At 37.3% G+C, this 27,182-nt stretch overlaps 1 protein-coding gene across 6 annotated transcripts in view; it reads right to left on the bottom strand.

The window, feature by feature from the left end:
- The window catches only part of PCMTD1 (protein-L-isoaspartate (D-aspartate) O-methyltransferase domain containing 1), a 51,203-nt gene extending 26,566 nt beyond the window's left edge, over positions 1-24,637 (bottom strand). The window contains exons 1-3 of one of the 6 annotated variants that reach the window (XM_074204551.1): positions 24,350-24,457; positions 22,179-22,311; positions 6,665-7,089 (exon numbers count right to left, since the gene is read on the bottom strand). In XM_074204551.1, coding sequence (XP_074060652.1) covers positions 6,665-6,971 — 307 coding nt within the window. In that variant the 5' untranslated portion in view covers positions 6,972-7,089; positions 22,179-22,311; positions 24,350-24,457. Of the gene's footprint in view, positions 1-6,664; positions 7,090-22,178; positions 24,076-24,296 lie in introns of those variants that run through there. The other 5 variants (XM_074204556.1, XM_074204553.1, XM_074204554.1 and 2 more) reach the window with 5 other exon arrangements.
- Between the last annotated feature and the right edge of the window lie 2,545 nt (positions 24,638-27,182).

Raw genomic sequence — 27,182 nt, 5'->3', positions numbered from 1 at the left:
GTTTTATATCAACTGAGACCTTGTGTCTTATTCTTGAAAATAGGTTCTTTTTTAATGGTTCTAACTATATGGAAGTGGAGAACATTTTTCTCATATTCCTATGAGGCCAAGAGAATGGATAGCTGTGTGCCCCAATATATAGAATGCTCGGCCTAGAGTTGAGAAGCCATGATTTCAAATAATGCCTCAGACACTTAACTAGTTTATGATCCTGGGCAAGTCACTTCTGTTTGCTTTAATCCACTGGAGAAAAAAAATAGGAAAGCATTTTATTCCTTGCCAAGAAACTTCATAAACAGTAATGACATGCGATCATCCAAGAGATCACAAAGAGTTGAACATGGCTGAACAACTGAACAGCAACAGAAAGCCATGAGAATATAATCAAGAGAATTGAAAATAACATCTGATGGCCAAAAAACAAAATAAAACTTCTTATTACAAACAATTAGTAAACTTGATAACTATGTAAGGCTTCAAGAATAGTACCATTAAATCTTAATTAAGTTTTAAGATTTGCAAGCAGCTTAGATACAACAGAGGAAATATGGTAATTCTCAGTATGTTATTGTTCTGACTAGTGTCTAACTCTTTGTGGCCCTGTGGACCAAAGGACACCACTGCTGTTCATGGAATTGCTCTAAATAAGTGTCTTGAGACTGAATTTTAACTCAGCTCTTCCTGTCTTCAGGTCCAGAGAGCTATTCACTGAGCTATCAAGCTCTGCCTCCAAATGAAAAACTGAAAATATTATCAGTGTGTAAACTGAAAAACAGGCAATAAACAAAAAGTGGTATTTTAAATTAATTTTGGTTCAAGAGATAAGGATCAATCTAGGACTCTAAATCCAAACTACCTTACTCATGAGACTTTAACAATATAAAATTTCACAGGGTCAATGACTTCAACAGTACTTTCAAGGCTATAAAATACCCTAATGCAAATAAACAAGAATTAAGTTCAAGCCTAACTCAAAAAAATAAATATTTTCTTTCTTTAATGTACTTACTTTTACAATATATTTCCTTATGATTACTAGGACCTAAGGTCACTAAGAAGCATCTTTAATTCTAGTAATACAATCTAGTTGTACACTGCTTTTGTTAGACCAAATTCCAAAACTTTTATCTACCCACAAAAAAAGAAAAACCACCTTTCCTAGGCCAATTTTTCTCTACACTTGTTTCTTATCTGGTTCTGATGTAATTTCCAGGTGTTTTAACTTAATTTAAATTAGTATTTTCTGTTGGCTAACTTATTGTTTAACTGATAGTTAATATAACGTTAAAACTATCCATCCAGTATGATGTAATGTCACGAATAAATTTCTTTTTACTACAGCTAAGTTACAGTTAAAATAGAAAGTTTGTTATCAAAAGGAACAATTGGACATACAGCACACAATGTTCTAAAGTTTAGAGCTGTCACAAAATTTAGCTCAATTTTTCCAGGGCTTTAACAATTATAATTTAAACTCACTTTGTTTATTTAAATCTTGTACTGAATCAGACTACTAAAGGGCAAAATTCAGCCAAAAGTTCTATGGGAATTAAACTATGGGAACTGAGAAATTTTTCTCATTAAAAAAGCAAAGTTTAATGTGGGACTTTAACATTATATACTTCAGGTTAACATTAATGAATATTTCATTATATGCCACTTAACTTATTAAAATTCCACATAATTAAAATTTTTGAAGTGATTACTATATTAAGACAAATTCAACTAAACTAGAAATCATAATTAACAAATGTATATTACTATTTATATATATATATATATATATATAAAATAAGATATTGGCCATATACTAAGATTTCTCTTAAAATGAAATTCATATGCATAACAGTTTTATGGTAAATAGGAAGCTCCTAGATCCAGTGACCTGGAAAAATTAGAAGGCCACCCAATTCAACCATTCACTTCACTTCTGGAAATGAAAACCTCCATTCAATCATCAATTAAATGTTACTTTCACTGTGGGCATACTGAGAATTTTAGATTACATGTCTCAAAACAGATGGGTCATTAAGATGGCTAGATAGGTCATGTGCATTTTAGCATGGACTCACATTGCTTATCATCTTTTGTGTAATAAATAAATTATAGATTATAAAAGTCAGAACTTAAAAAACCTTAGAGATCATATATCTGGACCAATCCCACTCATTTTATAATTGAGAAAACTGAAAGACTAAGAGGTTAATTTTTCCAAGATCACTCTCTCACTACATTTATAAAGTATTGAGGCACTCCTGCTAAGCTCTGGGAGAGAAAAGCAAAACCAAGTCTAGTCCCTGCCCTCCAAGAGCTCACATTCTAGGGGGAAGACAATGTGCAAAATATTTCAAAGTTGTATATATGGGATATGTTTATGTGTGACAGCAAATGGAAGATAATCTGAGGGAAGGTACTATCAATAGGTAGTGTAGGGCAAAAGGAGAGAAGAGACACGGGAAAGACCTCCAACAGAAAGTGGAACTGAATTGTCATGAAGCCTTGGTAGAGAAAAATCACTTGTTTTTGAGAAACAGTAAATAAAAGGGTAGATAGTAGGAACCCTTAGGTGCCCTGTATAATAAACAGCAAACAGTCTGGATTGTATAGTGTGTGGAAGACAATGAAGTAAAGCAAGTCTAGAGAAAGTAAGGAAGGGGCCAAGCTGGGAAAGAGTAAAGGTCAGAGTTTAACTTTGATCCTGGAGGTAATAAAGACTCACTGATGTTTAATGAAATATTGACTAAGATAAAATTGTCAGACCATGCTTTTTAGGAAAATCACTTGGGCAGCCTGGTTGACCATAGGCTGAAATAGGCAAAGGACTTGAGGAAAGGAGACCAGCCAGAAGGCAAAAAATATATTGCCTAAATATAACATGATAAGTATAGTTGTAGAGAAAGGTTCGCAAAGGATGTTTGTAGAAACAAACTACAAGATGACAATAAATTAATAGATGAAATGAGTATTAAAAAAAATTAAGATGAATAACTGAGAGTGTGAGTTAGGAGGATACTAGTACCCTCCCTAGTGTTAGGGGAAAAAGAGAAGAAGCTAGCATTTATAAAGCACTTTTGAGCACTCTGGGGGATTAATACTATTATTATATCCATTTTAAAATTGCAATGAGGCAAAGGCCAATGACTTCTCCATGTTCATTTACAAGAAATAAATACCTAAAGTCACATTTAAACTTAGTACTTCCTAAGTCCAGGCCCAGTTCTACTATACCACCTGGTGGCAGAGGAAGCAAAGAGAAGTAACCTGTCTGTTGCCACCCAAATAAGGTCTAATAACACTCTATGCACAACACTATGTTGCCTCTCAGATCTTATGAATTATTTGGGTTTTTACATATTTATTTGGTCCCCCCCCCCCTTTTGGATTTTTGCAAGGTAATGGGGTTAAGTGACTTGCCCAAGATCACACAGTTAAGCAAGAATTAAGTGTCTGGGGCAGCTAGATGGCACAGTGGATAGAGCACTGGCCCTGGAGTCAGGAGGAACTGAGTTCAAATCCGGCCTCAGATACTTAATTGCCTAGCTGTGTGACCTTGGGCAAATCACATCATCCTCATTGCAAAAAGCAAAAACAAACAAAAAAAAGGATTAAGTATCTGAGAGGCCACATTTGAACTCAGATCCTCCTGACTCCAGGGCAGTGCTCTATCCATTGCACCACCAAACTGCTTTTTTAGATTTGTTTAAAAAACAAAAAAAAAGAGCCCTTTCTTTTGCTGAAATAGGAATTGGCTTTCCTTGGAAGAAAAGCACAGAATTTTAGAAGTAACACGTGAATAGTAAACAATGATTGTTATTTGAACAGAGAAGTGGAGGGATGGACAAGAGATGTGGTGAAATCAGATTTTTTTCTACTCTACTCCCACTGAGATATGACAGCCTTTCAAGTACCTGAAGATGATTATTATATCATGTGCCTATTATGTCTCCTTTCCTTCCTGCTGAACACCTCCAGTTCCTCTAAGGAATCCTCATATGTCTAATTCTCTCACCAGTCAGGTGTCCCAACTAAAATATAGCATTTATTTTGGATATTGACTGACCAAGACATAGCAGGGAGATACCACTTCTTGCATATCTCTATTAAAGCAGCTTAAAATTACATTACCTTATTTACATACCATGTCATGGATGTAGTTGACTCAATCCTACATCTTTTCTTTACAATGTCATAGATTTTTCAATGAATTTCATATGTTAGAACAGAAAAAATATATTATTGAGTCAAAGACCTGTTGAGGTTAAATCAATTCTGGTTGGGTTATTTCTCAAGCAGAAGGTAGTAGACTTTTGTCTTTTGAACAAAAAGGAACGTAACCAAAGCCCTCCATTTCCAGAGGGTAACATATACTGTCTTTTGATTCTGGGACCATTTGTGTGGATGTGTTCTGATGCTTCAGGCAGTTCCATTTGCCATTCTAAATATGTCACTCTGATCTACATTGTTCAGTGAAAAATGGTTCCGAACCAGTGACAAGTCTCAATTAGCTCCATATATAATATGGATGGCAGGCTGTTTGATAAACTACTTTTTACAGTCAGTACAAAAGCATTTGCTTGTATATCTCAGTCCAAAGATTGACAAGAGCTACCACATCCTGAGATGCAAGGATTTGCACAAAAGGGGTTTTGATTAGTTTTGTGAGAACTAGATCCAACAGTAGATGACACAAGATAGTGTCATACTGGAATTAGTATGGCTAATGCTCTCATCTGGCTAGTTAACTGAGCCTGTGAGACTGAGAAAACAGCTTACATCGTATCGTCCTTAAATCAAAATGGAGTCAATAAATTAAGTTGATTTAAAAATCAGAGGACCTAGGTTTGAACCATTTTCTAATGTTTACTCAGCTTTATCATGTATTTAAAAAAAAGTTTACACTAGATCAGCTAACAAAATGGCCTACTCGCAATGCTCTGGAATGTATTCCTAACTAGATTAAAATAAAATTGGAAACAACAAAATAAGTTAAAATATAATAAAACAGATAGTTATTATGTGAGTTTTCCAAGTTAATATGATCCCAAAAGGATAATTAGGGACTGAATTTCAATGAACTCTAGTTTTTACCCATGTTTTAAACCATTGAACTAGATGATATCAAGTTTTTTCTGGTTCTAAATCTACATTCGTAACTCTATGGCACACTGTACCTGGCCGGGGGGCGGGGGGGGAATCTTGATTCAAATGTAGCTTCAGACATACTAGCTGTATGGACTCTGGGTAATCTTAATTTGTGACTCAGTTCCTTTATCTGCAAAAAGGGGACAAAAAATAGCATCTACCTCCTCATCCTACTATGTAAAAATCAACTGAGACATGTAAAGTGCTTTGTAAACCTTAAGGGACTATAAAATACCAGGTACCATCATGGCAAATCCTTGATATGTATTTAATGTATTCTCATAAAAGGCTATGCAAATGAAAGAAAACTTTTTTGTAAGTCACAAAAAAATTAAGAATCTCTAAGATATATGAACATGGAAAAACCTCTTCCAAATCAAAGGATAACACACCAGTTTAATACCCATTTGCCTCAAAATTCAAATACCCCAATTGCTATTTAAAAAGGATTCCCACTGGATCCTAGCATCATGTCTATCCTTATACTGACCTTTACTGAGCTAGTTTTTTTTAATTGCCTTAAATCAGCAACACAAGGATAAGAGTGACAATATTTGAGAAATAAAAAAGTACAATTCAGAATCACATTCAAATATTACTAAAATACATAAACACATACATATACACTTATACAGGCAACTTATCAAGAATACTGATAACATGTATATATAGCAATATAAAGTTTGCAGAGTGCTTTACAATGCTTTACTATCTGATTTGATAGTAGATAACTTTATACCCAAGTTTTTCTCAAAGGTAGAAGTTACCAAAAAAAAAAATGAAAAAAAGCCCAATAAGTTGATCTTTCACAAATACATTATTCTTTGTGGTTATTGCAATTAGTTCTTAATAAAATCTTACCTTGTATTATAGTAGGAAGCTGTTTCTCATATTTTGATATGCATATATATATACACACAATGAATTGATTTCCCATAACACTAATTACATCCCATAACTCTTTTAATTTCCTTTCATCTCTCTAATTTCCACCTTCTCTCTCTCTCTCTCTCTCTCTCTCTCTCTCTCTCTCTCTCTCTCTCTCTCTCTCTCTCTCTCTCTCCATCTTACCTGTGTCTCTCAATATCAAAAAAAAGGGAATATTCCCATGATAGTGAGAAAGGTCTAGAAAGACCTCTTTCTCCATTTTACTCCTCAAAATTCTCAGGTCAGAAGTAAGGAGATCCCCCCCATGAGGACTGTATATAATCTAGAGTTCCAGTCATATTTCCTAGCTTTTAGCATAAATTTCATTGACGGTAAGAGGTTTAGAATTACAGATTGTGTCTACCAAATGGTATCTGCTTCATACAAAAGTAACCTCTTGTTTAGAAGAGAGATGGAAGGTTATTTTATATTTCATCTTGAAAAAGTTATATGTATAGCACTGAATGACTATATAAAATACAAACCAGATTACATACAATACACAACAATATTAACAATATGCATGATTTAATACAATCCAAGTTTTTTAGGGGAATTCCTTATATTTATATAATTTCTCAAAAAATGAAATTACCTAAAATTAAGCCCACCATTGTACTCAAATATCCGGTTCCACTTCCCAAGTTAAGAAAAGACAATCCTGGTTGAAGTTTCAATGCCTCCATTACTTCAGAATAAATACAAGGTGCTGATAAATGAATGTTTCCATGCTTCCAAGCTAAGTCTTTATAAGCACTGTCCCTGTAGCCTTCCAAATAATAATCTCCTCGATCGATAGCTCTGAATGCTTGCTCCACTCTTTCAGTACGAATGTAGTGAGCTTCTTTTAAGTTGTCAATTAAATCATCATTGTCTTCCCCAGCACTCACAGCTCCTCCCATGATGATATTCAATTTAATTTAATTTGAAAAACATTAGCAGAATATGTCCAGAGAGCCAACGTATAAAGGAACTTGACTGTTTTTCTTTCAACAAAGCATAAAATTTCAAGAGTTACTCCTGAAAAAAAAATGAATTTAATTTTAAATTAATTTTACCAAATAAACTACTTAAAATGAAAATTTCATTTAAAATTTGGGATATGATACTTTCAGACTATTTAAATTAAACCTAAGTTTTACAACAGATTTGAAACCAATATACTTTTTGTTTGTTTGTTTTAGGTTGTTGTTTTTTTTTTTGCAAGGCAAATGGGGTTAAGTGGCTTGCTTGCTCAAGGCCCACAGCTAAGTAATTATTAAGTGTCTGATGCTGGATTTGAACTCAGGTACTCCTGACTCCAGGGCCGGGTGCTCTTATCTACTGCACCACCTAGCCACCCTCCCTTCCAATTGTTAACTATTTTTTCCTTCAAAAATCAATTCAATACTCTCCAAAAAATATACTCTAATTTAAAACCCACTTACTCCATTGTTTGAATTAGTTACTATTTGAACATTATACACACTAAATTTGTTTTCTTACAACCTTTCTTTTGGATAGTAAATATTAAGTATCTAATACCAGATTTGAACTCAGGTCCTCCTGACTCTAGGGTCAGGTATTCTATCTACTGAACCATCCAGCTGCCCCCTCTTACAATCTTCAACCAGAACATATTGTTCTTGAAAAGGGACAATGCTTTCAACAATTCCTCAGCATTTATTATATCATTACACAAATAAATCTGCATTTAAAAATGCTCATTAATTGAATTAAATGATATAGGCACAGGAACAATCAATAAAAGTAAAATAGCAAGAGGGTAGTTCCAAATGTATTTTATAATAAAATTCTAAAATACTCTAGTCTCCGTATAGAGAAGCTCAGTGGATGAGAGTGCCAAGTCTGAAGTCAAAAAGACCTAACTTTCCAAGTTCAAATCTGATCCAAAGACACTCTCATTGTTGACCCTTTGGAAGGCTGCTCCCCACCCCACCCCCCACACACACACATACTCCAGCCCAGGCACCATGGGATGACAAGGAGTAAGACATGATTGATACTAGAGAATAACAACATAAGTTTCTTTTGTGTTTTTTTGACACATTTTGCTATACAAAATGTCAAAGGAATATCTCATTTATGAACAGTGTGAGTTCAGCATTAACACTTATTCAGCCTCAACTATCCAAGGTAGTTGAATCTGTTCTAAATCTTCTAAATTTGGCTATGAAGCACCCTATCCATTGGTTTCTCATGGTACAGGCTGTTTACAATACTATACTTTAAAGCCTCATACTTTTCCAAGACCTGGAAATCTTCCTCTTCTCTACATCAATGTTATATGAATTTATTTTATTCCATCTACCACACCTTTTAACATCCTCAATTTCAACTATTAATTTTCATTAACACTTCCTCTTAGAAGTCTAAATGCCATTCACTTATATCTCATTACAGAAGGTTTTCCGGTAATAGTAAAATAACTACTTGGTCAAAGATATCTTGGAAAAGATTCCTATTCAGGGAAGATTTCTTCAAACACTTAAATTCTATGATTCTGTGCCACTATGAAAATTTACTATTATCCTTAACTGATATTCAATTAATCAACCAAGTCCTCCTGATTCTACCTATGACATTTTACAAACCACAGGCTTTAATTACCTCCTCCTTATTACTGCTATCATTCTAAAGCAAGCCTTCATAATCACTTACACGGACCTCTATTATCAATCATCTAATTCAAACAATCCTTCATACCACTGCCACAATAATCTCATGAACCTTCACTTAAAGAAAAAAACAAACTAGTCATTCTTAAATTAATTGCCAAGTACATTCCAAATTCCCTTACAGGCTCTATTAAAGTGAAACTGTACTTTGTAAAGATTTCTGATGTGTGGATACAAAGAATGAAAATTTGCCAAATAATATATTTAGTATGAAGGCAGAGTACTACCAAATACAAGAAATATAAGTAACTGGTCTACTTTAGCTACATAGGCTTAGCTACATAGGAAAGTCATTTAAAGAAATTTGACCAATTATATGCCAATAAATTGGGCAATCTAAGAGAAAGGATGAATAACTACAAATATAAATTACCCAAGTTAACAGGAAAAAAATAAAATAAATAACTGCATTTCAGGAAAAGAAATTGAATAAACCCATCAATGAACTTTCTAAGAAAAAATACACAAAGCCAGAAGTACTTACAAACAAATTATATCAAACCTTTACATAACAATTAATCCCAATACCATATAAACTAGGAAAAGTAGACAAAGTCCATGCTGCCAATACCTAAACCCAGGAAAAGCCAAAACAGAAATTTACAGAACAATTTCCTTCCAAAAATTTTAAATAAAATATTGACAAAGAGATTACTGTAATAAATCACAAGGATCCTAATTCCATGACCAGGTGGGATATATATCAGGAATGCAAGACTGGTTCAATATAGGAAAACTGGCAGTATAACTGACCATATCAATAACAAAACCAAAAGAAATCATAATTATCACATCATATAATTATCTCAATAGATAGCAGGAAAAGGCTGACAAAATGCAGCATCATTCCTATTAAAAAAAAAACACTAGGGGGCAGTGAGGTGGACCAGTGGATAGAGCATTAGCCCTGGAGTCAGGAGGGCCCAAGTTCAAATTTGGCCTAGCTGTGTGATCTTGGACAAGTCACTTAACCCCACTGTCTTGCAAAAAAAACTAAAACACTAGAGAGCATAAGAATGGAGTTTACCTTAAAATGATAAGCAACATTTATCTAAAACTGTCATCAAGCATTATTTGTAATAGGGATAAGCTAGAAGACTTTCCAAGACAATCAACTTTTTTTTTTATGGTGGTTAAGAACTGGAAATAAAAGGGATGCACATCAAATGGTTAATGGCTAAACAAGCTGTGGTATATGATTTTAATGAAATATTATTGTGCTATAAGAAATGACAAGAAAAACCTGGAAAGACTCAAATGAACTGTGCTGAGTGAAGTGAGCAAAACCAGAAGAACACTGTACACAGTAATAGCAATATTGTTTGATGAAGAACTGTGAATGACTTAATGATTCTCAGCAATTCAATAATCCAAGACAATCCCAAAGGACTAATAGTGAAGATTATATCCATCTCCAGAGAAAGAATTAATATTATTTGAATACAAATTCAAAGTATGCTATTTTTTACTTTGTTTTTTCTTTTCTCTAAATCTGCTTGTACAAAAATACTAAAGATTACTATGGAAATGTTTTATATGACTGCACATGTATAACCTATATCTGACTGATCCCATCTCAAGGAGAGGGAAATGGAAAAGAGGGAGGTAGGGATAGAATTTGGAACTCAAAGTTTTAAATAAAAATGTTTTAAAAATTGAAAACTCACTTAGTCCAAAGCCTTTAAAATGAGGAAATTAAGACTCAGGAAAGGTTAAGTGACTTATCAGTCATATAGTGGCAGTAAAACTTCATAAGTGGGTTTGAATCCAAGCCTTCTACTCCAGAGACTGAAAAGTCTCCAACACCTTCATTTTACAAATGAGGAAAATGAAACCCCAAAATGGTAATCAATTTGGGCGATATCATACAGGAAGCAGTTGGGTGGCTCAGTGGATAGAGAACTGGGCCTGGGATCCAGGCAGACCAACTTACAAATCCAGTCTCAGACATTTATTCAGGGTAAATAACTTAAATGTGCTTGTTTCATTTTCCTCATCTATAAAATGAACTACAGAAGGAAATGGAAAATTATTCCAACATCTTTGACATAAAGGATGGCACCGCTATGATTCTTGGGATCTTCATGTAAATGAATAGCTGACTAGGCAATGGACATACAGTGGTAAATTAAAATCTGAAGCCAGGTTTCAAGTCTAATTAAAAAGCCAGAGTTTTTTCAACTATACATTATTCCTATTGAAATTATGATAAATTCAATTCTATAGATCATTTTTCTCAGGAACCTATAAAATTTAAAAACATCTCTAACCGTAAAATAAAAAATTTTACCTTTCACAAGATTTCAAGCAGGGTCTTATTCAAATGAGTAATTTGAAGAGTATGTGGTGAAGGGGCGGGGGGGGGGGGGGGGGGGGGGGCGAGGTTAGGTGGCAAACTGGATAGAGTGCTGGCCCTGGAGTCCAGAGTACCTGAGTTCAAATCCAGCCTCAATAATTACTTAGCTGTGTGGCCTTAGGCAAGCCACTTAACTCCATTTGCCTTGCAAAAAAAAAGGGGGGGGGGAACAAAGTCCTTTCCTTTTCCCTGTGTGCTTCAAATCTTATGGAGGTGAAAATAGTGTTATTTAATCTCAAAAGCCAATCCCAATTGTTAAGCATTCATTCCTAGCAGATTATCACTCTCTCCTATCTCTTTCCCTATTTCTAAATTCAATCAATCCCTCAACAATACTCACTCTTCTCTCCAGGCAAGCAAATAACTTCATTTTCTCTTTTACTCAGAAAAATGCATCCACTGTCACACACATCTGTTCCCTCTACCCCCATACTTAATGTAGTAACTCCAGTGGCTCCCTAATACTTCCCGGGATTAAATATATCATATTTCAAAGTCCATAATACACTCTCCTCTTTTTAGTCTGTTTATACTTTACACATATCCATGTATCCTTCAATCCATTTACACTGGTCTCCTTGCTGTTACCTGGGAACTCCATTTTTTTACTTCTGGTATTTTCATTAATGGACCCAATGCCTGGAATACTATTCTTAGTTATTTACCTTTCTGGTTTCCCTAGCTTCCTTCAAATCCAAGATTATCACTTTTTACTGAGAGCTTTTCTCAATTCCCCTTAATTCACCTTCTTTCTGTGGGTGATTATTTCTAACTTATCTTCTGTATAGCTTGTTTAAACAAAGCTGCTTGCATGCTGTCTCTCCCATTTGACAGTGAACGACTTGAGAACAGACTGTCTTTTGCCTTTCTTTTTTATCTCTAGCGTTTAGCAGGTATCTGGTACAAAAATAGGTACTTAATGTTTTCAGTTGTTCTTCAATTGTTTTTTCAATCATGTGCAAACTCTTCTTGACCCATGGGGGTTTTCTTTGCAAAGATACTAGAACTCATTTTACAGATGAGGAACTAAGGCAATTGGCTGAGGGGAGTGATTTGCCCAGGGTCACATAGTTAGAGACATATTTGAACTTATTTAACGTTTACTGACAAAAATGGGAGATAGAGTGCAATGATGAGGAAGAGCTGAACCAGAGAGTATAGAAAAGGACAAAAATAAACATCCTATGATACCTTAACAGAATATCTAGTGATCAAACCATAAAGCAAACAAAGATAATATAAAAATAAAAGTACTGGTTTCCTAGTAGAAGAATTTGAATCAAACTGAATCTGGAACCTTAAAATGACATAGTTGCACCACAAACAATCAAGTTCTAATCTTTTCACTCTAAACACATGACTCAAAAAAAAGACACTGGATTTAATCGTGCTGAAATTAACTCTTAAATGTTGAACTTAGGCAGGACAGACTAGAGGTTTAAAAGTCAAGATTCAATTCAATTCAGGAAGCATATGCTCAGTTTCTCCTATGTGAGGCAGATTTTATGATAAAGAACAAAAGAAGGCTGTTGAATTGTAGAATTTGACAATTCTCTATTTTTATTTGCAATTTTATTGCTAGTTGTTAACATCTTTTCAAATATGTTCCTCTTCCCCATGCTGTCATATTTTATAACAAAAAAGATCACTTCAGCAAAACTGGACATCTCGGGGCAGCTAGGTGGCGCAGTGGATAGAGCACCAGCCTTGGAGTCAGGAGTACTGGGTTCAAATCCACCCTCAGACACTTAATAATTACCTAGCCGTGTGGCCTTAGGCAAGCCACTTAACCCCACTGCCTTGAAAAATCTAAAAAAAAAACAAAAAACTAGACATCTCACCAAGTCTGACAGCATAAATAGTGTTGTATACCCAAAGGCCCTCAACATTGCTAAAGGTAAATTTTCTCCTTCCTTCTTTATGAAGATTGTTGACAGTAATGTTTTTTTCTCTAAAAAAAATTAGAAATCTCTGAATAAAATTATTATTTTAAATTAAGATGGTATAACATTTAAAACAACATATGCTCATTTTATTATTTTTAAAATATACTTTTTTCACTTAAAACAAAATCTAACCTGAATCTGGAGACAATGGATCTGAGTCTCAGATTCTGACTCTGTCACTTCCTTCCTTTGTAAGGGCAAGTCACTTGACTCCTCCAGACATGTTTCATCATCTGTAAAATGCGGCTGTACTAATTTTATTGCTGTTTCCTTGCTTTAAATTCTATGATTCCATATCTTTATAACTTTCAAAATACTCTCTAAGAGAGACAACGGAATTTAAGATTGTTTGAATCACAACTTCAATAGAAAATAGAAAAATCTAAAAATACTTTATGCTGACATTTGGAACTTCATCTCAGAGCTACAAATTTAATACAACAGAGTAATGGCATAGCTTTATTGCTATGCTAACCACCTAAGAGTTTCTAATAAAACCCTAACACTTTCTTGAAGGAACCTGTCTTTTTTGCCAATCTGTATAGACCTTCCTTAGTCTTTTCCAACAGTGAAAGAACTGCAAATTTCAGCAATCAAAAAAAAGGACTTGTTAGGCAGCACTAGTAAATCACTAAGTTCACATGAGGAGAAAAATGCCCAACCTTCACTTGACAATATCTGGTGTTTTCCAAAAATCTAGTAAGGAACATAGATCTAGATATGAAAGCAAGAGAAGTAGACAAGCCGATTACTGCTGTCTATTTGTAGTCATAAAACTAATTCAAATCTTGACTCTACCCCTCCTATATGGCCAAATATGTTCTTCTCTAACACTAGACTAAATCAGAAAGGGAATTCAGAACTACATGTAAATGGCATAGCTTAGGATGGAGGCATAAGAAATCAAAAATTGATGGAAACATAATGAGACTTTGGAAAAACCTAAGTACCTACCTACAAGACCACAATAAGGAAATCATAAGTGGGGGCAGCTTGAATTAATAAGTAAGACATCTAAGAATATTTGGGAAGGGCAGAAGTGTGCAGAGTTAAAAGGTCAACTGTTATCATTAAAGATTTTTTAATCTTCCATCTATGTTCCTATTTTTAGTTTTTAACTAGATAACACAACTCAAACATGTTTCTTAGTTACAGAATCATGCCCAAGGTATTAACTGCCACCCCATAATCCTTGTTTCCTTTGAAATGGTACATTCTAATTTTTAATACACATACATCTTTAATAAATATAAGTGAAAAACCTTAAATCGGTGTATGCAGAAGTTTCCTTTTATGAGGTCAGAAGCTATTAAAATAGGTGAAAAATACTTTTATTTATTTATTCATTTATCTTTTATCTTATATAACCTTGCTCCAGTGATCAAACCTTCTTATCAGTCTCTACTAGGTTATACCCCTTATGTTAAAAAAAATATTTCTAGCAGGATCAGATTCAGAATTGGAAGACACAGAGATGTGGCCAACTCCTTCATTTTACAATTAAGTGAACTAAAATTCAGAATGCCTAAATAACAATAACCCAGCAAACATTTATTGAGCATCTAATAGATAGTGTTGAAGTTATGTCGAATATACAAAGACTATGACAAAGAATCAGAATGACATATCAAGAGATCACTCAAATTTATAGTGAGGACTATGCTTCAAATAAAGGGTAGCTATGGTGAAAATGGATTATAAGAGAGACTGGTTACTTAGAAGGCTACCACAATAATCCCAGGAAGAGTTAATTAAGGTTTCAACTTAAGTTAGGTGTCTGGGCCAGAAGATTGAGGAAGAAATAACAGAATCTGGTAACTGATCTGACACTAGCTAGCATTTATACAGTGCCTTAAGAATTTGCAAATATACATCATTTACATTGGACAGTCTCAGCTTTCACTGTAGGGCTCTGTATCATCATCTTTAACATTCAAATTCATGAAATAGTTTAAAAATAAACTAAAAATTCTCAAAAGGGAAAGAAAACAGGTTAACTTTTATGCCTGTAATTACTTTACATTTCTGAAAGGCAGCTAGGTGGCACACTGGAGAAGAGTGCCAGGTCTGGAGTCAAGAAGACGTTAATTCAAACCTGACTTCAGATCCTTAGTAGCTGAGCAGGTCACTTTGCCTCACTCAATCAGTCAATCAGTAAACATTTATTATATACTTACTTTCCTCATCTAAAATCGGAATAATGGCACCTATCTCCCATAACTGTAAGGATCAAATGAAAAACTTTCTAGAGCATTCAAAATGCACAATCCCTGGCACAAAATAAACACTACATATTTATTATTTACATATTATTAAGCTTAGCATGTCAAAAACAAAGAACAAAAAATACTTCTCTAATGACTTCAGAAATTCTTGCAATTATATTACATATGTGCTAAATTCAATTGAAACTGAATATATGATCACAAAGATTTGAGGTTTTCTGCATGATATGGCCAACTAGATGACAACTGATTGTTTATCATCTGTTATCACCAATTATTAATGTCTAATTTTATTCAAAGAATACAATATTTGAAAATTTCAGCAGAATACTAAAACCAAGTTCTTGAAACCCTTATAGGAACTCCTATCATCAGACTGTGACTCAGAAGCACAGAGGGAAACAGGCAAATCTATGTTGTTTACCATATCAAAAACATAGCTTTATTAGCTGACAATTATCCCGAAAAATTCCAAGCTCCCCTGCATCCCAAGTATCAGAAAACTCTTCAGTCACACTTGGGCACAAGTATATAGTTCCCTGTGAAAGGACATCTTCATCTGCCTGTAAACTGGTGATCTAAACTTGAACATGATGCTTTTCCCACAGAAATATAGAATGTTACAAAATATTCCCACAGAATGTTATAGAAAAGAATTTAGGCTGCAAAGGACCATCATAGAGCTAGAGAGAATTGGAAAGGACCATCTAGTCCAACACTCTCATTTTTAAAATAAGGAAACTGAAGCCCAAGAGGCAATTTACATGTCAAAATGCTAACAAGTAGTGTCATAGGAAGAATTTGAAACAAAATACTCTTGAGTCCAAAGCCAATGCTCTTTCCTTTGCAGTCAGCTCCTTAACTTTACAGATGAAGAAATCTAGGCCCAGGAAAGTGAAATGAATCCTCAACAGTCATACAGATATAAAGAGGTAAAGTCAAAATAAGATCAGTTCTGCCTCCCAAGTAAGATCCTAGGATCCCAAAGGAATGAGATTCACAAAAATGGACAACCTCCCCCACCCCAATACTCTCCCTTAGAAACTTTTCCTCCATCTTTGTTCTTTCTATTTTTAAATCAAAACTTTCTTTAGAATCTAGTTTCCTAAAAGGTAAACAATGGCATCTACATTTCTATGAATTGTAGTCTGCTGTCTATAAAATCAGAAATGTATTTTCTTTGCCTTCACCAAATATAATTTAGGTAAAATGTTGGCTACATATTTTTTTACACATTTATTGAGGAAATTAGAAAGTTCAATTGGAGGGAATAGGGAAAGCATCATGGAAAACATAGTATTAAAGCTGAGCTTTAAAGTTTCCAACTAAGAGAAATGAGGTAAAAAGACATTCTAAACCAAAGGAAGGGTATAAGAAAAACAACTAGAAATTTAAAATCACATTACTACAATATTCCAAGGGAATTGTGCTTAAACTAAAATGATGCTAACAGGAATAGAAAAATAAAGGGACAGGCATGACACTAAAGTGGAGTAGTGATAGGAAGCAATTCAGCAAACTATACTCCATAAAACTACTCTCAACAGATCTGGAAAATGTTCCAGTCTGAATTCTAATGAGGAAATCCAGAAAAAAGTGACAAATAAATTATTTGTATAACCCAGTCTGGCACTGGGAAACAGAGGAGGGAGACAGTCAAACCAGGAAAGCTCCAAGTCAGTACTCCAGGGAACCCAGGGTGGAGCTGTGCACTGGGGGCAAGAGGAGGTCATACATCCCTAACAAGGCATCCACAGACTCACGCCAGGGCAATCCATTCAGGGCAAATGCAGACTGACAATTCAGCCTGCCACTGAGTTTTAGGTCACACAGATCTAGAAAGATTGACAAAATAGATCTTCACATGGGTGTTGGATTTCCAGGTAGGGAAGCCCAAGATGACAGTAGAGAACAGATGATGTTGAAAAACTACTGGCAGCAATATAGTGATATAGTTAGCCTTCAGGTGCACAACTGTGTCTTAATTCCAGCAGCTAGTCCACCATTCAGAAGAATAATCAGAACAGAAACAGAGACAGAAGGGATGTCCCTAGAATTCTACCACTCTGAATCAACTAGCTGATGGGGGTCTAGCAGTAGTCTGGAAAACAGACCCAAGGAACTTGCAGAGCAGAAACCAGGGGTAGCAAGCAATCAGATTTGTCCTGAACACTGAAAAGTCAGTTAGTTTGATCTTTCCCAGAGATCCTGGAATAACAACCCTCAAAAACATCAAGAAAGTAGCTCTAGGGGCGGCTAGGTGGCACAGTGAATAGAACACTGGCCTTGGAGTCAGGAGTACCTGGGTTTAAATCCGACCTCAGACACTTAATAATTAATTACCCAGCCACGTGGCCTTGGGCAAGCCATTTAACCCCATTGCCTTGAAAAATCTAAAAAAAAAAAGTAGCTCTAGAAGTGAGTGGAGACCAGCTCTAACATCATGTCTGAAGTGAGAAAGCAGAATGGAAGAATAAACAAAAGAATCCCACCATAAAAAGTTATTATTGGGGGGCAGGGACATTCAATACATAAACTGAAAAGAATGACAAAGTATAAGAGAAAAACAGAGTTTGGGCACAAACTCAACCCAGAATGCCTAGAAGAGATGAGAAGCAAGATTTAAAAGATAAAGAAAAAAAAATTTATGTAAATGGAATAAGTGAGGAAAACTTTGGAAAAGAATGAGCCAATCTTGAAAAAGAATGGCAAGATACAAGATATGAAACCTTGCTCAAGCAAAAAAAACTGTCCTGAAAAAGCTGCCCATTAAAATGGACAAAGAAAAACTAAAGATTCCAAGAGATAACAAGAGTACCAAAAAAGTCAAGGGGTTGACTTGGGGGGGGGGGGGGAGAAGAGGGATAGAGGGGGAGGAAAGGAGGGGGGAGGGGGGAGAGAGAAAGAGACAGACAACAGAAAATCTAAAGTATATCAAACAGACAAAAACTTTTAGAATTCCCAGACTTTCTCAATGTGACCAAATCAGAGCCTACACATTACATTGCAAAAAAATATTAAGTAAAATTTACTGTCTTAGAACTAGAGAGTAAAGTAGAAAAAAGAAAAAAAATATAGTTACTACTTGAAGCAAACCCCAGAATGAAAACTCATAGAACCTTTTAGTCAAAATTCAGAGTTTTCAGGGCAAAAAAAAAATTCTGAAAGCAGCCAGAAGGAATTCCAAAGACAGAGGAACTGCAGATAGGATCACACAGGAATTAACAGTCACCATTATATGGTCCTGCTATAAGATGCTCTAACTTAGAAAATGACATTCCAAAAGGCAAAGGATATGGGTTCATCGCCAATAAAACAGGATTTGCAAGTATTCCTAATGAAAAAAGAGTTGTGGGAAAGTCCAGTTCAGTCATTAGCGCAAAATGAAACATAAAGGTAAACATTAATGAACAATGATTAAACAAAGAAAAACTGCTTACACATTGAAATATGTGGAGATGATACATATGTCCCCTCTGATCTCTTATACCATCTTCAGGGTGCACAAAGAAAAATCCAATGAAAAGGTCTGAGGTGGCTCTAACAGAATCACTTACTAAGACATAACATCTTGATCTTAAGAATGGAAAGGCAGGGAGAATGGAGAACACAGGTAATATCTATATACACAAAGGTGGCTAAAATTTGAAATTCATCTGAATTGGTCAAAAAGGGAATACATATAGAACAGCTGAGCATGGAAGTACATTTTACTCAACATAGAAAGAGAAAGAGAAATGGAGGGGAAAGAAAGGAAACTAGATGGAGGAGAGGGAATTAGTTCTATGCAAAAAACACTTTACTAATTACATGCAAAAATATTTATAGTTCTTTTTTTGAGATGGCAAGGAATAGAATTTTAGGGAGTGACTATATGGACAAGTACAGTATAGTATAGTATATATAATACTATATATTATATATAAACTATTGTGATTTACTGTAAACTCTTAACAGAAAAACCAACCTTAATTCTAGAAGACATGTGATGGATAAATCATGCTATACAATTCCCAATAGAGATCAAGGCTTCAAAATGCGAAATGTAAAAAATATTTGGGGGTATGCAAGTGGGGAATGAGATGATCAAAGTAGAAAAAAGTTTTTATTTATTATATGTTTATAATCTGGTTTGGGGGGTTTTTTGGTTTTGTTTTTGGGGGGGATTGAGAAGACAGATCTTGGTTGATTAACACAAGCATTTTATAAAATATTTTTTAAAGTTAAGGGAAGATTTAAGAGCTGGTTTAGTAAAACTTAGTACTTACACTTAGCAATGACTAAAATGTATTAAAACAAAAGATATGGAAGAGTCAAAAAGTAAAAGTGGGAGATTCTGGTGATAGAACAGTAATAGGGACTAGACCAATGATTTCACTGGTTTAGAAAACTCCTTTAAAAATAAATAAAATAAAAATGAACTTAAATCAACAAGAAATTCTTAAGTGTCTATTGTTCAGTCCTTTCAGTCTTGTCTAACTCTTCCTCATACCATTTGGGGCTTTCTTGACAAAGATATTGGAGTAGTTTTCCATTTTCTTCTCCAGCTCATTTTACAAGTGAGGAAACTGAGGCAAGGAGAGTCTCAGAGTTAGTATCTGAGACCAGATTTGAACTCAGAGGTCATGTGCTAAACACAGTTCAAAGGGCTGGGGGAAACAAATATTAAAATGAAGCAATTACTGTCCCCATTTTATTGGTCAAGACAACATATATCATAAATGGGTACATAGAAAATAAATAGATAAATTTTAGAAAGGAGAGGAGATTGTGGATGATACCTGAACTGACTCAAGGGGAAAGGTTATGTTTCCTTAATGTAGGGGTGAAGTACGGAGGAGTCAATGGAAAGCCATGGAGCTGATTGAGTGTCATTTGTGAGAAATAACACAAAATCCAGTTTGATGATCATGTAGTTTGGGAAAAGGATTGAATTAAAATAAGATGAAAAGATATGTTGGGGCCAAATTACGAAGAGTTTTAAATACAAAAGAAGAGTTTTATATTTTTTCTTAAAGTAGTCTCTGTAATTTAGGAAGTAGCCCTGGTCAGACCTGCAATTTAAGAAAACCATTTGAAGGGCAGAACTGAGAAGGAAATAAGATGAACCTACTTATGTAATATGCTGACACCTCAAATGTGTTTTATAAGCAGTTGGAATCATCAGGTCTGTAGCTCAAGACAAGACAGTAAAACTATAGGTATAGATTTTTACCAACTACATAGTATTTGATAATTACAATCATGAAAATGGATAATAACTTAGAAGAACATACACTGAGAACAGGCCTACATTTTAAAGAATATCTTCACTTTAGCAAGTAGGAAGGGGGATCTAGTAAAGGAAATATTAAGAGGTATTAGGAAAGTAAAAAGAAAATCAGGTGAGTACTACTATACAAGCTAAGTGAAAGAAAATTTCAACCATCATAAAGCAGTCAAGGCTGTGAAGTTCTTTAAGGATGTGCCTAAAGTTCTTATAGTCAAAATTTGTAGAACTACTCTGATAATCAAATTAACAGGCAAATTATGTTACTAGCAACAATGGATTTAGAAGACAAGCAGCTTCTCTCATGCTGTCTAGCAGTTTAAAATGTCTTATATCCCTTGCTCTCTCAGAATAAGTATCTCTCATGTCTTCTTGTCTTGCACAATGACAAATAGCTAATGTGCTAATTATTTTGACTAACAGGAATAGACTCCTCACAGTGCTCTCCTTCCAGTTCCAAGTCTTTAGATATAATTTTCTATTGTATTAACTTTTATAAATTATATAATTAAAATATATAAAACATGAGATTATATAATTCCTGACTTCAACTGAAAATTATACAGGTAAAATTGATATGCACAATATTTATCTGCTTTGTATAAAATTACATATGAGGGGCAGTTAGATGGCTCAGTAGGTAGAGCACCAGCCCTACAGTCAGGAGTACCTGAGTTGAAATCCGGCCTCAAGACACTTAATTACCTAGCTGTGTGGCCTTGGGCAAGCTACTTAACCCCATTGCTTTTGCAAAAACCTAAAAAAATAAAATTACGTAAAATTACCAATGTAATCTTAAACTCAAGATGTACAAAACAGAACTGAGATTCTTCTACATTTACAGTCCAGACCCTCTTTTAAATTTCTCTATTAGTGTCAAAGGTATGAAGAATATCAGTTAGAGTTACAATATTGTTGCTATCTTCAATTCCCTCTCTCTTCCCTCATCCCAGAAATCTCATCAGAACCTTTTATCTGTATCTTTAAAGTGTTTCCTCTAATCAGGCTGCTTGTCCAATTAGGATGTGTCTCTCTCTCTCTCTCCTTCGAAATCCCTCTTCCAATACTGCTGTCAATGATATTTTGAAAACAAAAGCCTCACTCAATAAACTTCAGGAGCCCTCTATTAAATCTGAATCAATACAAACTTCTCTTTTGCCCTTTAAACCCTTCACAACATAGCTCCAATTTAACTTTCCAGGCTTAAAACACATTATCATAAGCTCTACCAATCTAGCCACACTGGTCAAAATGTCTCTTCTGTGTTTTTTCAAAGGCTATCCCATGTTCATGGGAATATTCCACATTCACTCCCTCAACTCAAAGAACTACCAATTTCCTTCAAAGTGGTACCTCCTAAATTTTTACTTTCCTGATTCCCTTTATTTGCTAATAATAAATGTCTCCTTCAAAATTATCTTGCGTTTTGTACAAGCTGTCAACTTCATAAAATACAAGATCCTTGATAGCAGGTAATTTATTTTTGGGCTTTTCATTCCTACCAAGAGTACCTAGGAAGCACATATAGATATTAGAAGGATGACTGTGGATCTATCACTTGTATTTGCACTCTAGAGAAACAACTTGCCTTAGAATTATAAAGACCTAGATTCAAATTCTACTTTGAACACTCACTTTGTTACCAAGGGTAAGTCGAAGAACTTCTCAATATCCCTAGGGCAACTCTGTAAGACTATACATTATAGATAAACTGCTGATCTTCATCAGTGGAGGGAAAGTTCCCCAGCTAAATTAAACCGCCAAAGTTCTGGAATAAAAAAAGCACATTAAATTTTTCAATTAATGCCAGAAATTTCATAGCAGTGGTTAATTTATAAGAAAAGAACAAATCAGACAAGATGCTTTATAAACCTGTATCTTTGGAGGGAAAATGTAATTCAGTGAAATCAGAGGTTCACAAGAATGTTTTCCAATATAACACTATTTATCAAGTTATATTATTACAATGTAACAAAATCCCTTGGTTCTCTATTTAAAAAGCTACTAATCTCTGGGAAACACTCAGCTCTGACACCTTGGTTAAATTCGCTTATCAGCCTTTTATTTCTTAATCTCTAAAATGAAAAAATAAAAGGAAAAAGTTGGACAAGGTTGATCCTGAAATTCCTTCTTAAATAATTCATTTCAAAAGTATACAAAATAACTATATGCAAGACATAGCATGTAATATATGATTCTTCTAAGTCTAAAACTGAAATAATTTCTACTGAAATTAGCTTTTCCTAATGATCTCATTTCTCAAAGTCTCCATTCTTTCCTTCTAGGCAGAAAAAAATGACAATCTTTGCTTCTTCCCTATTCTACATTACAACCAATTCCAGTCACCACTTTCATCCAAATTTTGTTGACCTCCATAATAGGATTATTAGAAGTTTCCTACCTAGTCTTCTTCCTCTATTTTCAAAATCATGTCAAAAAAAACCCCAAAAAACAAAAAACAAAAATAGTTCAAAAATGATTAAGTTTACTAGAATTACTTACTTTGCCAATTTTGAAGTATTTCAACATGAATACCAAAACAAGTCATTAAATCAGTCTGTCACTATTCTGTAACTATCAATGGCTATTAATTAAAACTTCCCTCTCCTTCTAGATGCTTATAATTCTTAAAGACATCAAACTATAGGTTGCCTGCACTATTCTCGACTTGAGTAAAAATCAGTCATTAAGATTACATTTTTGCCCTCAAAGTATAACATTGTATTCGGCACAGAGTATAAAATGTTTAACAAAAAAAAGTTAGAAATATCCAATACAATCTTAATCTGCTAGTTTTCTTAAGTTTACTATACAGAAGGCAACAATTATTTATCCAAACACAAATCGTTCTTAATCCTTTACTTATTTCCTTTGCAATATAGTATATTTCTAAAGTGAAGGTTCTTTCTCATCTATCCCTAACTACCAAATCTGAGCTTGAAGAACGCAAACTAATTTTAACATTAATAGGAATAAAACATAAGTTAAAAGTTACTTCAAAATGCACAATTATGGATAGATAGATGATAGATGTGTTCTTTATAATCATGGAACGAATCTGTCAAGTAATTCTAAAATTTCTGCTCTCCTTAATGTCAAAAGTTTCTTGTTTTAGTTTCGTATTCGGTAGGCTTTTACAGGTAAATTTTAGAATGCTTATATTTTAGTAAAGGCTCTAGCTAATATAAAGGTGTCTTACTTAATTACACAAGTACTCCGTTTTTACCTACCGTAAATGTTTGGGGGAGAAGGGGGAACGGGGCGGGGAGGAGGAAGGGAGGGGGAGGGGAGCTGCGTACCACCAGTTCAGAGTCCCTTTCGCTCTACTCCAGCATTTGAGCAATTCTTTCACTCCCCTGCTTGACCTTTACTCACCCCCCCCCAGTCTCCTACATCCCTCCAGTTTTCTGCTTCCCTTTAAGAATTCTTGCCTTGGTTCCTAAAGCCTCTGCGTAGCCCCGGGGGAGGGGGCCCGGGGGGCCCGGGTCAGGACTGCCCCCCGCCCCGAGGAATGCCCTGGGCGCCCCGAGTGCGGCTCCCTCTCCCCGGCAGTTCCGGGGCTTGTTGACTAGCAGCAGCTGGAGCAGCGGGGCCCGGAGCTCCCGGGCAGTGGCGCACCAAAAATGCAGCCGCGGCGCCGGGCTGGGGGAGGAAGGGCAGCCGCCCTGCCCCTGCCCCTGCCCCTGCCCCTGCCCCCACCACCGCAGCCCCCGCACCGCCTCCCCCCCCCCCCGGCTGGGCTCGGCCCCGGACCTGGCACCGCGGCGGGCAGCGGGCAGCGGGAGGAGGGCATTAGGAGCCTTTACCTGCCCCCGCGTCTCCAGCGCGCCCCGAACGGCTAGTGCGGCGGTTCCAAAACATCGGCCCGAGCCGGCGCGTCGGCGGCGGGGCCCCTCGTGACGTCGACGCCACAACAACAACAAGGACCGCCGTCGCCTCGGGCGGCCTCCGCGGGTGGGGGAGGGGAGGAGGGCCTCCCAGCACCCGGCCGGCTGCCTGCTCACGGCCGACCCCGGGCGCGGAGCATGCGCGGCAGATCCGGGAGCCGGGGGCACCGGCCGGGCGCTGACGCCGCGGATCAACAAGTCGTCGGAACGCCCCCCTCGCTGCCAGCCCGCCTCCCGCCCACGGCCGCAGGCGGCCGGGGCCAAACCACGCGAGGTCTGTGGCGGGGCAAGGAGGGGAGGGGGCTGTCTTGAGCAGATCCCGCGAGAGCGAGACCCCGCCCCCATTCCCGTCCCCGTACCCCGGGCAGAGGCGGCCGAGCGCAGGCGGAGGTTGGGTTGGGGCAAAGCGGGGTAGAGGAGCTGCGGGTCTCGATGGAGCGCGCACCGCGGGAAAGCCGCAGCGAGGGGGCCGAGGGAAGGGAGGCTGGGCTCGGGCCCGACTGAAGTTTGTGCCGTGCCTTCCCTGCCCCTCGAGGAGGGAGCCCAAGCCGGACTGAGCTCCCGCGCCGCAAGCGAGCTGGCCGGCCCCAGCCGCCCCTGCCGGCCCTAGCTGCCCCTGCCGGCCCGGGCCCAGCCGCCCCTGCTGGCCCTAGCTGCCCCTGCCGGCCCGGGCCCAGCCGGCCCAGCCGCCCCTGCCGCCCCGGGCTCAGCCGCCCCTGCTGGCCCTAGCTGCCCCTGCCGGCCCGGGCCCAGCCGCCCCTGCTGGCCCTAGCTGCCCCTGCCGGCCCTAGGCCCAGCCGCCCCCCAGCCGCCCCTGCTGGCCCTAGCTGCCCCTGCTGGCCCTAGCTGCCCCTGCCGGCCCGGGCCCAGCCGCCCCTGCCGCCCCGGGCTCAGCCGCCCCTGCTGGCCCTAGCTGCCCCTGCCGGCCCGGGCCCAGCCGCCCCTGCCGACCCGGCCTGGGGCGCGGCGCTGCCTCTGGCAGGGGGAGCCAGCCGGCCTTCGCAAGGCTCCCCGCCCCCTCAACGTTTGGGGAAGTTTCTTGTCAGTTTTGGGAAGTCCTCATTAGGCACCCCCTGAAGGGAAGGGGTTGCTGCAGCCGAAATTCGTGGAGAGGACTAGAAATTAAGAGTGAGGATAGTAAAAAGATGGATCGGTGGGTGATGGGAAGCACTGGCAGGAAGGGAGAGGAGAGGAAGAAGGAGCTGACAGAGTTCACATAAGAGGCAAGAAGCCTCTTCAATGGAGTGGGAAGGCAAGGTGGGATGAGCGAGCCTTCATTCTCATCAGAAGTGGCTCAGAGAGGAAATAACATACTCACTTAATAGGGTCAGGAAATCTGCCTTACCCTAGAGAAAAATGAGAAGAAAGGGACGGGATAAAAGGGAATGGGGGGAGGGCAGGGGGAAATAGGTAATAGAAGGGAGGGAAGATTGTGGGAGAGGGTACTCAGATACAACACACTTTTGGACAGGGCCAGGATGAAAGAAGAGAGAGAATAGAATAAATGAGAGTGGGGAGAAATAGTAATAGCAACTGTGGGAAAAATATTGAAGCAACTTCTCTGGTGAATTTAGGATAAAGAAAACAACTCACCCCAGAGACAGAGCCATTGAAATCTGACCACAGACTGAAGTATAATTTTTTTCTCTCTTTTCTTGAGGTTTCTCATCTTCTTGGGGGGAGGTTATGTTTACTCTTAGAATGCTTTCAATTTACATCAATATATTGCATGGAAACAATGTAGAGACTGTCAGCCTTCTGTGGGGTGAGGGGGGAATTGTAGAGCCTTGCAAAAAATGCTGGATACATTTGTGTGTGTATATATATATATATATGTTTACTATTGTATACAATTGGAAAACAAATGTTAAAATGTCAATAAATAACATCATTCTCACACACACATAAAGAATGAAGATAGAGAGATAAAGGTAGTTGGCCCTGGTATCTCTCTCACAAGTGCTTCTTAGTCTTTTTGGCTTCCTCCCCTTTGGCATAAGGTGAAGCCACCTCAGAATGTATAAATCCATAGGATGACAAGGAAAACCATTGTAATTGGTCAGAGAGATAGCGAGGTAATACAGACCGGCTGAAATCAGAGGAAACCTGTTCAAATTTATTAACCATGACCCTTTGCAAGTCACTTGACTTTTTGTCTACCTCAATTTAACACATCTGTAAAATGTGGATAAAAATAGTACCTATCTCCTGGGGTCATGAGAATTAAATGAGATATATACTTAGAACACTGCAAACCTTCAAATGTTCATTAAATACTCTTGGTTTTGTTTGTTTTTTTGCAAGGTAATGGGGTTAAGTGGCTTGCCCACGGCCACACAGCTAGGTAATTATAAGTGAGGCAGGATTTGAACTCAGGTCCTCCTGACTCCAGGGCCGGTGCTCTATCCACTGCACCACCTAGCTGCCCGCCCAACATTTCTATTATTAAATAAGACACCTAGACACCACCTTTAGCATTATTGATATTGTTTGACTTTTTTTTAAAGAAAATGACATCAGAGTGATAGCTCAGTATAAATTGAATTTAAGTGAAGCAAAATTTCAACAAAGTTATCCTCTCTCTTTTAGAGTCATTAAAGTTCAGTGGGTAGACAAAAGTAAACTGACAGTAGTAGCTCAGGATACAGTGGATGACCTTGGCATCCTTAATGTCTGACCAAGCTAAGTGCTTCTGTCATCTTCATGACCATTAGAAAAAATTGTTCTTTTATACCCAAGGAAGTCTTCACAT

This window comes from Macrotis lagotis, chromosome X, assembly GCF_037893015.1.
Source record: "Macrotis lagotis isolate mMagLag1 chromosome X, bilby.v1.9.chrom.fasta, whole genome shotgun sequence".
Taxonomy (NCBI): domain Eukaryota; kingdom Metazoa; phylum Chordata; class Mammalia; order Peramelemorphia; family Peramelidae; genus Macrotis; species Macrotis lagotis.
This window is presented reverse-complemented; position numbering and strand designations above follow the sequence as displayed.